The 15249-nt window shown below is 36.4% G+C and overlaps 1 protein-coding gene across 1 annotated transcript in view; it reads right to left on the reverse strand.

Annotated features, from left to right (window-relative positions):
- The window catches only part of Tmem236 (transmembrane protein 236), a 43767-nt gene extending 28995 nt beyond the window's left edge, over positions 1-14772 (reverse strand). The window contains exon 1 of the mRNA XM_027928431.2: positions 14516-14772. Within this exon, the coding sequence (XP_027784232.1) occupies positions 14516-14772 (257 nt within the window). The remainder of the gene's footprint in view (positions 1-14515) is intronic.
- Positions 14773-15249: the final 477 nt, after the last annotated feature.

Genomic DNA, 15249 nt, shown 5'->3' on the forward strand with positions numbered 1-15249 from the left:
TCAAGAAGCACATTTCTCAGAACCTATCTATGTTAAACATATATGGCTGTACTGCCCCATCAACAAGCACTGGGAGTAAATAAGGGGAAGAAGCAAAACAACAGTTGATGAAGGTTGCCAGACCCTAGAATTAATCAACAAAATGTTGTTTTTTTTTATGTTTCCTTGAATGAGAACAATCAGGACAAATAGTCCAACATTGGATCTGAATACACAAAAATTTGGGAAACGATGCCAGAAAGTCAAGTATATGGTGATCCCAGAAATAAGGGTCTAATTGGAATAAGGTAGACAATAATAAGGAATAGGAAGCTGATGCAAGAGAGAGGAGACAGAAGTTATGGGATATGGGGACATTGCATATGGTGGGGAGAGAAAAGAAAAAGTATACTCTTGATGATTTATGGGATATGGTGGGGAAAAGAAGAGAAAAACTACAGTCAAGCATGACTACATTATTGACACTGAGTGTGTGAGAAGGTAACAGATCCACAGGCGTGTTCTGGAAGGAAGTAACTGTTAAGCACCAGTGTTTGATTAATGGTATTTTACCAGTGAACGATCCCTCAAGGTGCTAAAAAGAATAGGCTCTGCTTCGTGCAGATTAGCCAGTCTGGGCAGCAGTGCACAACTGTTACTGATATGGTGTGTCTCTTCCGTGTGTGCTGCTGCAGATAGCCAGGTGCTCCCGAGACCAGGCTTTGGACACACAGCAGTCTCATCTCAACTCTTCCTTGGCTGTATGATTTTTAACTCCTGTGCTTCAATTTCCTCATTTGTAAAAAATGGGGTCTATGGTTCTTAAATGGAAGGATTAGGGATTTAACTAAAAAGAGTCCAAAGCGTTTAGAATTATGCTTAAGACATAGAAAATGTTCAATAAATATGTGTTCTTATTTTACTATGAGTATACCTACTACCACACTATTACCACTACCCAAAACACAGCAGCAAACTCTCCCCAAACATATTAAGGATTCAAGCAAAGTAAAATGTAACCTAAAGTATAGGGGTCTTTGAAACTTGACACCACCCAGGATTCCTGACACGTCATAGTCTAAAGTAGTTGCACTCTGAAGGACCCAAGGGAATTCCTGAGATATGGCTCCGAGTCCACAGACAGTCTGGGAATCTCCATGAACCCTCCAGGATTATCTTTCCCCCAAGGTGCTTTCTTAGTGGAGAGCTGCTCTAGTTTCAGGTTAGCCTTGTAGCTCACTGGTTTCGCACATTCATTGGTATTCCAGGAAAAGGTCTCCCTCGTTTATTGCAATATGCACTTTGGTATTTGGAGATATATCTTTTCTTTACTCCTCCCAATATCTCCCTAGTCCATTATGAATTATTTCAGGCAACCCTAAAAAGGAATAATAGTTTTAAAAGAATGAGGAAGTGTTAATACGTAAAGGAAAGAGCACTGGATTATACTTCAGGTTCAACTGTTGATTTAGTGTATAGTTATGCTCTGTGAAATTGTTTCCTCCCTTATAAAATGGGAATTAGTCCAACTGGTCAACTTTACAACACCATCATGCAGGTTAAGTAAGAAATTGAAACATAAAAGCAACGTGTAAATGCAAAATATTTGATAAGATATTAATTACATCACTATATTGGCACTCATTAGTCTCAAAACACAGAGATTTAAAATATTCTCCAAATTCAAGGAATATCACTGATAGCATATAATTGTCTTCAGTGTTATCATCACATCTATCACTTATCAAGATCACTCCAAGGACTAAACAAAATCATGTTTAAATAACCATGATAAATTCAGCCTAAGGTAATAACACTAGCATTCATTGAGTCCTTACTATCTGTTAGGCACTGTGCTAAAGTCTTTATATGCATAATCTTATGCAGTTTCTTAAAAAACACTCCAAGGAGGAAATTGGATTGTCTCTGTTTTGTTCATGGGAAGACAAAAGTTCAAAGAACTTACATAACTCACACAAACTCTCAAAGTCAATGTTAAAGCTGGGATTTGAACCCAGCTCTGCTCTTTCATAGCTATATTCCTGGGACAGACTCTACTAGTGCATAGCTCCCTCTCTTTGAAGACTAGCCTCAAAGGTGCACGGTGCCAATATGAACCTTCAGGGAGGCTCCCAGATACTCTCATCAACATTAAATTTGTGCTTATTAAGGATCCATGAAATTTCAAATATACAACTATTGGCCTAATTATTCTTCAAAAATAATTCATTTCAATCCCTACTTTTCTAACAGTGGCAATAAAATTTGTATCATCATCATTTAGCAATTAAGATTTGACATATCGTATGTATTAACATGTATAATATCCAAATGCAAAACTTTGGGAATCATATATAAATAACAATGGAATATCCATCTTTGGAGAAATGTATCCTAATGATATTAAGAGAGTTGCAATTTCTTGAAATACTCTTGGCATTGAAAATCAGAAAGAATAAGAGATTCAAGATGGCAGATTAGAGGAAGGTTGCATTCCTAGTTGCTCCAGAGCTGGGGATTCAAGTAGTGAGAGTACTTCTTCTCAGTGAGTGGATAAAAGAATTCACTGAAATGCAATATTGGACCAGCAGAGATTCTGAGAGACCCAGAAATGGGGGGGGGGGGCATTGAACACCCAAACTGGTGATGGCAGTAGCAGCAGTGCCATTTTACCAGAAGGGAGGCAATAACACACACACACACACACACACACACAGAAAACACAATGGACAAATTTGGTATAGAAAATCCTATACAGAAAAGTAGTTTGAATTTAGTTGCATAGTAAACAGGTATTTGAAAAGTACTCTGTGTTTCTCAACTTGCATGTGGAGAGCTGAAGACAGTAACTATCTTTAAGAGGCCATGCTGTATCTTGCTCCTGTGGGATCCAGGAGATCATAGCAATTATCGCCATTCTGTCTCAGGAAGCACCTGCTATGTAGCTAGGGTGCACCTAGCAGATTATGATAAAAACAGGCACAGAAAAGATTGTATCTGATGGAATTCACGTCAGATATATGGAAGGGAGTGCAGCTCACTTTTCCTTTGAGTCTGGTGGCTGACATGACCTTATTGAAGAGGGTCAGGAAGCTGTACAGGCGTATGTAATTATATTTGGGGACTCAGTCTGCAAAGTCCAAATTCATGAATGGCAAAGTGGGTAAGACCTGTGAAGAGGTTAGCTCCCCTGCCCTGAGAAGAATTCTCAAGAGGTCTCTGAGATGCAGATACCCAGCAGAAATCACTAATTTCACAACATTATGGGTATTTTGATCTAACCTTACCAGAGAAGATACCACCTGACAAAGTCCCAAAGGCCTGATTAGAGCTGAGCCCCAGCCACTGGAACATCCCATTTAGAATTCTGCCCCAGTGCCATCCTGGAAATGTATCAATTTGGTTTGTCCAGATAAAAGTCCAATCAACAATTTTTCCCATTCTATTTACCTTACACTGGGATGAAATGAAGCTGAAAGCCATTCCAGTCAACTTCAGTTTTAGGACACTCCAGCTGGCACCTCAGTGAGCAACACAAAAAGAAAGGGTTTAACAACCCCCAACCCTTGTTCTCCATAAGGGGTACGTGGCACAAGAAGACACCGAAGGAAGGGCTAGGACATCTCAGTGGTGGAGTGGTTGTCTAACATGTGTGAGGCCATGGTTTCCAGCACACGTGCACACACACACACACACCCACACACAAACACACACACAAGAGAATGAAGGTCAATAAACGTCCCTCATTGTCTACAGTATTGGCCATTTCAGTGGTGTAATTTTTCTTATTTCCCTTTTTGTCTTTCTTTTATTTTTTAAATTTTATTATTTATTTACTTATTTATTTGGTGTCCTTGATGCTCTGATTGGTTCATAGATGTACATATACATGCATAAATATTCCTTTTTTCATCTTTATAATTTTTAATGTTTTTTAAAATTTTTGTTTGTCTTCTGGGGGTTAGGATTTTTTTAAATTTTGGATTTCTTTCATATATTTTTGTTTCTCTTTCTCTCATTTCTTCTCCCTATAATACTCAAATTTTCTTGTTCTCTCTTTTTTATTTTTTTATTTGGTTTATGTATAAATTTTTTAAAATTTATATATGACAGCAAAATGCATTACAATTCTTATTACAGCTATAGGGCACAATTTTTCATATCTCTGGTTGTATATATAGTATATTCATACCAATTCGTGTCTTCATACATGTACTTCTGATAGTAATGATCATCACATGCCACAATCATTAATTACCCCATGCCCCCTCCCTTCCTCTCCAACCCCTCTGCCCTATCTAGAGTTCATCTATTCCTCCCATATCCTCTTTCATTTTTTTTGTTTTGCAAATTTTTTTATTTTACTTTTTTTGTTTTGTTTTAGTTAGTTATACATGACAGTAGAATGCATTTATGTACTTTGATGTATCATACATAGAAATAATATAATTTCATTTTTCTGAGTGTACATTTTGCAGAATCATATTGGTCATGTAATCACATATATACATACAGTAATAATGTCTGTTTCATTCTACTATCTTTCCTATTTCCATATCCCATCCACTCCCCTCCCACCACTTTCCTCTACCTAATCTAGTGCTATTCTTCCCTAGTGAACCTCACCTTATTGTGAATTAGTATCTGCATATTAGGGAAAACATTCTGCCTTTGGTTTTGTGGGATCGGCTTATTTTGCTTAGCATGATATTCTCCAACTCCAACCATTTACTGCCAAATGCCATAATTTCACTCTTCTTTAAAGCTGAATAATATTCCATTGAGTATATAATACCACACTCTCTTTATTCATTCATCTATTGAAGGACACCTAGGTTGGTTCCATAGTGTAGCTATTGTGATTTGAGCTGCTATAAACATTGATGTGACTGTGTTACTATGGTATGCTGATCTTAAGTCCTTTGGGTATAAACCAAGAAGTGGGAGCTAGGTCAAATGGTGGTTCCATTCCCAGTTTTCTGAGGAATCTCCATTCTGCTTTCCATAGTGGTTGCACCAATTTGCAGTCCCACAAGCAATGTATGAGTGTACCTTTTTCACCACATCCTCACTAACATTTATTGTTGCCTGTATTCTTGATGATTGCCATTCTGACAGGAGTGAGATGAAATCTTAATAGTTTTGATTTGCATTTCTCTAATTGCTAGAGATGGTGAACACTTTTTCATATATTTGTTGATCAATTGTATTTCTTCTTCTGTGAAGTCTCTGTTCAGTTCTTAGCCCATTTACTGATTGGGTTATTTGGGTTTTTTTTTTTTTTTTTTTTTTTTTTTTTTTGTGTGTGTGTGTGTGTTAAGTTTTTTGAGTTCTTTAGATATCCTACAGATTAATGCTGTATTGGAGGTGCATGTGGTAAAGATTTTCTCCCAATCTTTAGGCTCTCTCTTCACATTATTAATTTTTTCCTTTGTTGAGAAGAAGCTTTTTAATTTGAATCCATCCAATTTATTGATTCTTGGTTTACTTCTTGTGCTTTAGGAGTCTTGTTAAGGAAGTCAGATCCTAGGCTGACATGGTGAATATTTGGACCTATATTTTCTTCTATTAGGCACAAGGTCTCTATTCTAGTGTTTAAGTCTTTGATCTACTTTGAGTTGATTTAAACTCTAGCCAGAGCAAATAGACAAAACAATGAAATTAAAGGAATACAAATAGGTAAAGAAGAACTCAAACTATCACTATTTGCTGATGATATGACTCTATATCTAGAAGATCCAAAATATTCCATCAGAAAACTTCTAGAACTAATAAATGAATTCAGCAAAGTAGCAGGATATAAAATCAACACCCACAAATCAAATGCATTCCTATACATCAGCAATTAATCCACTGAAAGAGAAATCAGGAAAATTACTCCATTCACAATAACCTCAAAAAATATAAAATACCTGGGAATAAATCTAACAAATGAGGTGAAGACCTCTACAATGAAACTACAGAACACTAAAGAAAGACACTAAAGAAAATCTCAGAAGATAAAAGATCTCCCATGCTCTTGGATAGGCAGAATTAATATTGTAAAAATGGCCATACTACCAAAAGCGTTATACAAATTTAATGCAATTCCTATTAAAATCCCAATGGCATTCTCCATAGCAATAAAAAAAGCAATCATAAAATTTATTTGGAAAAATAAGAGAACCAGAAATGCTAAAGCAATCCTTAGCAAGAAAAGTGAAGCAAGAGGCATCACAATACCAGACCTTAAACTATACTACAGAGCAACAGTAACAAAAACGGCATGGTATTGGCACCAAAATAGACTTGTAGACCAATGGTACAGAATAGAGGACACTGAGACAAACCCACATAAATATGGTTATCTCATACTAGATTAGGGTGCCAAAAACATTCACAGGAGAAAAGATAGCCTCTTCAACAAATGGTGCTGGCAAAACTGGAAATCCATATGTACCAAAATGAAATTAAACCTCTATCTCTCACCCTGCACAAAAATCAACGTATCCTCTTTCTTTATAGCCATCACTTGCTATGTCTTTTCTGCTTGCTCTGTGTTCACAAATGAACATTCTAACTTTCCTTTTACCATTCTGTCACATTTTCTTTTCTCTCTCTCTTTTTTTCTTTGGGGAGCGGGGGTATGTGTGGGGGAAGTTACTGGGGATTTAACACAAGGGTGCTTTACCACTGAGTTATATCCCCAGCCAATTTTTTTATTTTTTTATTTTGAGACAGTTCTCACTAAGTTGCTTAGAGCCTTGCTATGTCACTGAGACTGGCCTTGAACTTGTGATCCTCCTACCTCAGCCTCCCAAGTCAATGGCATTACAGGCATACATCACAACACCTGGTAAATTTTATTTTCTCCAAATTAAACATTAGAAATAAATCAAAACAGCAGGAATTAACAAATATCTCTATAATAACAATGAGTGATATCAACTCTCCAATTAAAGACACAGAGTGACAGAATGGATTAGAAAACAATACCCAACTATGTGCTGTTTCCAAGAGACCTTACTTGCAAAATCAGCCACAGGCTGAAAGGGAAAGACGGAAATTGATATGCCATGCCAATGGAGCCTAAAAACAAGCAGGAGCAGTGACTCTCCTAGCTGACAAAGCAGACTTCAAGCCAAAACCAATCAGAAGAGACATAGAATGTTACTTCATATTGGTAAAAGGAACAATATAACAAAAAGATATAATTGATAGTAAACATTTATGCTCCAAATGTCAATGCGTCTAATTACATAAAACAGACACTACTCTATGTAAGGACTCAGAGACTAGTACATGATACTGGGTTATTTCAACATACTTCCCTCACCAATATATAGGTCATTCAGTCAGTAAAAATTATTCAGACCTAAAAAATATTATAATTCAAATGGACTTAATAGATATCTGCAGAGCTTTTCATCCAACAAGAGCTAAATTCACTTCCTTATCAACTTCTTGTGAAACCTGCTCCCAAACAGACCATATTTTTAGGCAACAAAGCAACTCAGCAAATACAAAAAAGTCTCTATAATTCCTTGTATCTTGTCTGATCATAATGAGATGTACCAAATAAAATCAGTACCAAATAAACTATTTAAATACATGGAGTTTGAATGATACACTTGAGAATGATAAGTGAGAGATGGAAGTCAGGGAAGAAATTTAAAAATTCTTAGAATCAAATAAGAACAGTGACACAACACCAGATCCTCTGGGACACTATGAAGGCAGTCCTAAGAAGAAAGGGGTTTTTTTGGTTGTTTTTTTTTTTTGTTTTTGTTGTTGATATTGTTTTTGTTTGTTTGTCTTGTACCAGGGACTGAGTCCAGGGGTGTTTCAACACTAAATCAGATCCCCATACCTTTTTATTTTTTCTTTTTTAGGTTTGAGACAGGGTCTTACTGAGATGCTGAAGTTGGTCTCCAACTTGCAATTCTCCTGTCTCAGCTTCTCAAGGCACTGGGATTATAGGCATGTACCACTGTGCTCAGTCTAAGAAGTAAACTTATAGTTACAAATGCCTATATAAGAAAATCGGAAAGATCCCAGATAAACAGCTTAGATATGCAACTCAAGATCCTTGAAAAAAAAGAACAAAAATATTCTAACACCAATAGAAAGAACGGAATAATTAAGATCAGAGTAGAAGTCAATGAAATAGAGGATAAAAAATTAATACAATGGATTAATAAAACAAAGACTTGTTTCCTTGAAAAGAAATAATATTGATAAACTCCTAGCCAAACAAACCCAAGGAACAAGAGAAAAGACTCAAATTAATAGAATAAGGGATGAAAAGAGATAAATCACCACAAATATCAAAGATATCAAGAGGATCATTAGGGATATTTGAAAATTACACTGTAAAAACTTTGAAAACCTAGAAGAAATGGATACATTTTTCTAGATGCATATGAACTGCCAACATTGAATCAAGAGAATATAGAAAACCTAGAAGTCCTAAACAGACCAATAATAAGCAGTGAGATTGAAGCAGTAAGTTTTTCAAAAGCCTCCAAAAAAAGAAATAAAAAGAAAAAAGAAAAGCTCAAGGCCAGGTGAATTATCAGTCCTTTAAAGAAGAATTAATGCAAATGCCCCTCAGAGCTTTCCACAAAATAGAAGTGGAACATTTACAATTTTATTCTATGAAGTCAGAATCACACTAATACCAAAATCCAATAAGTACACATCAAGAAAACAACAGATCAATATCACTTTTGAACTTAGATGCAAAAATCCTTAACATAAATATTAGCAAATCATATTCAACAAGATTATACACCATGACAAAGTTGGTTCATTCCATGGTTGCAAGGACGGTTTATCATATGCAAATCAATAAATATAATTCACCACAGAAACAGAATTAAGGAAAAAATCACACAGTCATTTCAATAGATGCAGGGCAAACTTTTGATAAAATTTAGCACTTACTCATGAAACAAAACAAAACACTGAAGAAACTTGGGACAGATAGAACTTACCTCAACATTGTAAAGGTTATATACAACAAACCCAAAGCCAACATCACAGCGAATGGGGGGAAACTGAAAGTATATCTTTAAAAGAACAAGACTAGGGTGTCCACTCTGACCATGCCTGCTCAATACAGTACTAGGAGTTTTAGCCAAAGAAGTTGGAAACAAGGGAAGAGGATGAAATGAATAAAAATTGAGGCAAGATAGATTCAGGACTCATCTCAGGCCCCACCCTTCCTCAATTGGCAGAGCTGATGTGAGCCTGAGGACCTCCTTTTCATCCTGCACCATTGCTGTTACTGGAGGAGCTGACTTCCACAAAATGTAAACGAAAAAAAAAATTTTTTAATTGCCCAATCATCTAAAGGAGCATGTGCAGAGATACCCAAGTTTGACCTATGATAGCCTAGAAGGGAAAATCCCCTACTGTACTACCCCATACATATTACTTGCAGCTCATACACCTAATGTAAAGCCTGGAAGAAGCTTTTGGTGGTTGTGCAATAAGAATTATGGATAAGGCACAAGAATCTGTTAATTACTTGTTGTTTAGCTTAAATCACTCCTGGAAAAAATCTTGCCAAAGGCAAACAAAGAACACAGAAGTGCATATAAGCCAAAAGCTCTCTGATGGGTGGGCAGATGTGTTTGTGATGCTACCATTGCAAGGCTGCAGCATATCTTCCTCCAATAAGTTCTCTTAACTGCTTTCCTTTGTCTTGAACTCTCATGCCCCACACATCAACCATCTTCTAAAGGTCCCATGACAAAAATGGTGGGGGGGGGGGGAGTCAAATTATCACTGTTTGCTGACTATATGATCCTATGCTTAGAAGATCCAAAAAGGCTCCATGAGAAGAAATCTAGAACTAATAAATTCAAAAAGTAGCAATTCACAAAATCAACAAACAAGAATCAATAGCTTATCTATATACCAACAATTTATCTGCTGAGAAAGAAATCAGGAAAACAATACCATTCACAATACCCACCCACCCCCCAAAAAATGAAATATTCAGGAATAAATCCAACCAAGGAGGTGAAAGACCTTTACAACAAAAACTATAGAACACTGAAGAAAAGAAACTGAAGAAGACACAAGAAGATCTCCCATGCTCATGGATAGGCAGAATTAATAACATTTTAGTAACAATGGCCATATTACCAAAAGCAATATATAGATTCAATGCAATTCCTGTCAAATTATCCTCATGATATTCTTCATAGAACTAGAAACAAAAATCCTTTGAAATAATAAAAGTTTCAGTATAGCCAAAACAATTCTAAGCCAAAAAAAAAAAAAAAATGTGGCAGGAATCACAAGAGCTAACTTCAAATTATACTACCAAGCTATAGTAACAGAAACTGCATGATGCTGGTATAAAAACAGACCAAGGTAACAGAATAAAAGACACAGAAATAAGCCGGCACCAATACAGTCATCTGACTCTTGACAAATGTGCCAAAACACACACTGGAGAAAAGATGGACTTTTTAAAATATGGTACTGAGAAAAATGGTTATTGGAATCTAGAAAAAATAGACTAAAATTTTATCTCTTACCTTACACAAAAGTCAACTCAAACTGGATCAAAGGCCTAGAATTAGACTAAAAACTATGCAACTCCTAGAAAAAACCATAGGGTCACCTCTCCAACATGTAGGTGCAGGTAATGACTTTTTCAATAGAACTCCTAAAGCTCAGGAAATAATACCAAGAACTAATAAATAAGATGGCTATCAACATTGAAAAAATTAGGAAAATATGTGATATGAAATTCATCAGACAATATATTTGCTAAAGGTTACTTTCCTATCTTCTAATAAAGTAATGGCAAAAGAATAAAAACAAAATGGATGGCATCAAATTCCAAAGCTTTTGCGTGGCAAAAAAGAAAAAAAAACCCAAGAATGTGCAGAGAGAACCTACAGAATGGGGTGGGGGAGCTATTCTTCTGACAGAGAATTAATATTCAGAATATATAAAAAACTCAAAAAAACTTATCAAAAAACCCAAACAATCTAATTAATGAATGGACAAATTAAACACATACTTCTCAAAAGAAGAAATGCAAATGATCAACAAATATATAAAGAATGTTCAACACTTTTAGCAATTAAGTAAATGCATATGAAAACTACACTAATATTTCATCCCAACCAGTTAGAATGGCAGTTACCAAGAATAGAAACTATAATAAATGCTGGAGAGGAGGTTGAGGAAAAGGAACACTTTTATGCTATTTGTGGGATTGTAAATTAGTACAACCACCATGGAAATCAGTATGGAGGTTCCTCAAGATAAGAATGGAACTGGGCGGGGGGGGGCTAAGGTTGTGGCTCAGCGGTAGAGTGCTTGCCTAGCACGATCAAGGTCCTGGGTTTGATCCTCAGCACCACATATAAATAAGCAAATGAAAAAAAGGTATTTTGTCCAACTACAACTTAAAAATAAATATAAAAAAAGGAAGAAATGGAACTACCATATGACTAGATATACCACTCTTCAGTATTTATCCTAAAGAACTAATGTCATCATACTCTAGTGACACATGCATACCTACCTTTATAGCATCACAATTCACAATAGCCAAATTATAGAACCAGCCTAGGAGCCTGTCAATGGATGAATGGATAAATAAAATTTTATATATATATATATATATATATATATATATATATATACACACACACACACACACACACACACACACACACACAATAGAGTTTTATTCAGCCATAAAGAGGACCAAAATTATGTTATTTGCAGGAAAGTAAGCCAAACTCAGATAGCCAAGGGTCATATGTTTTCTCTCATATGTGGAAGCTAGAGGAAAAAAAAGAAAGGTTATGATGGGAGTGGGAGATCCCCGTATCTCATGAAAATTGAAGGGAGACCAAGAGAGTAGAGAAATGAACCAGGGGAAGGAGTGAGGGAAGGAAAAGGGGAAATACTGGAGAATAATATTGGCCAAATCATATTGCTATATTGGGTTCACGTAAAAATCTGAAGCAACGACTCCCACCATTATGTATAATTATAATGCTCTAATAAAAATATGGAAAAAATAATCAGGAAGAATAAAAGAAAAATTGCATGAGATAGAGAAAATTACATTGAAGGACAGAGATCCATGCTAACAAATCCCAGCACCACCACTTAATAGCTTTATCACTTGACAAAGTTAATCTCTGCTTTAAGTTTCTGTTTCTTCATCTATAACATGAGAACCTTAGCACTTCCATGTCACTGGCTTGTCATCAAATTTAGATTTAATAACACAGAATGTGTAAAGCTACTAGAATAATGTTTAGTAGCGGTCTTTGCTATTTTGTACTGCTAAAAGAGAGCAATGTTATAGTGCTCATGAATGAGACTATGAGGAAATTGTTTCGTAGTTCCCTGAAATCATAGATAAACTGTCATCTATTTAATACATGTGTGGCTGCCTACACCCATACACAGAAACTAAAGACTGGAAAAGGATTTCCCAAGAGAAATTGCTAAAAGGTTTAATTGTTGTCACAAAGCAAGATATTCTAGCTCAGGAGGAATACCTGCACCAGGATGTTAGAAATGAAATCCGTATAGACACCAGAAGCAACCAGAATACAACATGCACTAGAGGGTAGAAACCAAGGACTACCCTCCTCCTCACTCTCAATTGCCTTAAATGATTGGGACCTTGACCTTCAAAGAAATAGTTTAGGGTAGTGGTTAGAAGTATCAATTATACAGTCAGACAGATCTAGGGCCAAAGTCTTCCATTCACTGGTTGGCTGACTTTGAGAAAGTTGCTTAATCTCTCTAATCATCAGTTTTCTCTTGGGAATAATAATGGTAAAGTCATTAAGATAGCTGTTTCGTGAGGTGACATACTCATATTGAGGTGGTGAAATGAAGTCCATATATAATGCTCTCAGAACATAATAAATTATCCATAAAGAAGCAATTAGAGCTTAATAATAATAATGATAATGGTAATAATAGCAAATGACATAGGAAAGTTTGTTGCCTAAGTGACATTCAGAACATAGAATCCTAGAGACTTTTTGGGGGGCGGGGTACCAGGAATTGAACTCAGGGGCACTCGACCACTGAGCCACATCCCAGCCCTGTTTTGTATTATATTTAGAGACGTGGTCTCACTGAGTTGCTTAGCGTCTTGCTTTTGCAGAGGTTGCTTTTGAACTCACTGTCCTCACGCCTCAGCCTCCTGAGCCACTAGGATTACGGGTGTGCACCACTGCACCCAGCTAAGTCCTAGAGATTTGAGCCAACGTGAAGAAAAAAACAACAACAAACCCAAGAGCTTTTCTTGGACTGTAGTGGTCCAGCTTCTTGTTGGTTTACTCTTGCTGTCATTTGGAACGTCCATCATTCCCTCACAATTTCTGGTCCAACCAAGAATCTTGGACAGTCAAAAATAACTCCCGTAGGTTGTGACGGGTAGAGGGCCCAAGCTAGCTCCTTACTACCCACCGGAGACCCTGGAGCTCTGGCCAAGGTTGGAAAGGCTCTACACCTCACTCATGTCAGCAATAGCCACAAATGAAAGCAAATAGTTTATTTTGGGAAAATCCTTAAGAGCTCTATTCTTGCAGAACTGAAAGTCCTCTGACAGTGTTCAGGGGAGCCACACCCGCTCTCCATATTTAAAGAGCACTTCTTGAACTCCACCCACACTTCACCTCTCCCTTTCAGCATTCCCCTAAAGATATTTCTAGCCGGATCGCTCTATCAATTATCTCTACATTTATACCCTTGCTCGTGTTCAATTTCCAGCTCCTCACTCTACAAGTGTGTTTTCCATTTTTTTTGACTTTAAAAGATCAGTAAGCACATTTAAATCAGAGAAAATTTTTTAAATCCCAGGTAGGTAAGAATCATATCTGAAGATCTGAAAGAAAAAGTCTACCAAGGTCAGGGATGATTCATTCTCAATACTTTTCAGGAGATCAGTACAGCCTTTAGCAAAACTGCTAGTTAAACCAACATTAAATCTTGGTTTTTAAAAAATATTTCTGTATTGTTATTGAAGTACTTTTTCTGTAAAAGGATAATAGAATTTATCAACATAGTAAAGTGCTTTTTTTTTAATCTAAAAGAACTAGTTGCTTATAGTATCTCAGTTACTTAATGGTCCAGTTACGCCTTAGATCCGAAAAATGGAATGTAAACATTTAAAAGACATTATTTTCAGATTTACACCAAAGTAAAGTTCTACATCCTAATCTCATGATTATTATTGTATAATTTAATGGTGAGAACTGCATGCGATTTAATGGGCAGAGACATAAAGGTGCAATGTTTGCAACTTAGGATGTCATGGACTCAAGCTAACACCACACATATAACACATATAATTTTTATCACTTAGAAAATTTATCATGAAAAAGTAGAAGATACGACAGTATCAAAATACAGAGACAGTGATTGTACCTTTACCATTGATCTCCCTTTGTCTATACACACCAGTGCTAGGCTCCCATCCTTCTTCATAGTACATTGGAAAATACATGTTAAGTCTCGCAGGGATTCCCTGCCAAAGAATTGTTTTACTTACCATCCTGTGATTTTTTTGTAAAGATGACGTTTCTTGTATAAGATAACTTTTATGGGGACCCAAATCAATAGAGTCACTGAAGCCACATAAGCAATAGAACAGGAAACGATCAGCCAATAATGTGTTGGCTCAGACACATTCCTTGTCGTCTGATAGGCGGTGGCAAACTGCTCCATAACCACCAGAGTTGGGACTGAGAAAGCAGCAAACTCCAGCAGCTCAAAAACTATGAGCTTAATCAGTTTTCCAGAAGCCATCCTGAATAGAAGCAAGCTGCCAGGGATCCACTGCTCCCCCTTTGACAGTGAGCAGCATATGGACACACAGATACTGAATGAGGATCAAGTTCCTTGTACTCGAATCACTAACCAGTGACTTTATTCTTTTATTGACCCTCATATGGTTCAATGATCTTCTAACTTAACAACCACAGTCTCTTAAAGACACAGGGCCATTATGGGAGTGATCACTAAACATATTTGCACATCCATTATTAGAAATCGAATGAACTCTAAATCCTGTCTTGAAACACTGGTAAAAACAGAGTTTTGTTTTAATGTAGTGTTTATTGCTAATTTTAGCACAAAAACTCCTACAATATGCAAACCTTGTTAAGTAAAACCAGGAAGTAGTGTCATTTTAGAATTAAAAAGAAAGATGTAACAGAGAAAGAGGAGATACTCAGACTCTGAATCTTCATCTTAGAGAACTGTCCCTCCTTTTTCTTCGACATG

This window comes from Marmota flaviventris, chromosome 12, assembly GCF_047511675.1.
Source record: "Marmota flaviventris isolate mMarFla1 chromosome 12, mMarFla1.hap1, whole genome shotgun sequence".
Lineage (NCBI taxonomy): Eukaryota > Metazoa > Chordata > Mammalia > Rodentia > Sciuridae > Marmota > Marmota flaviventris.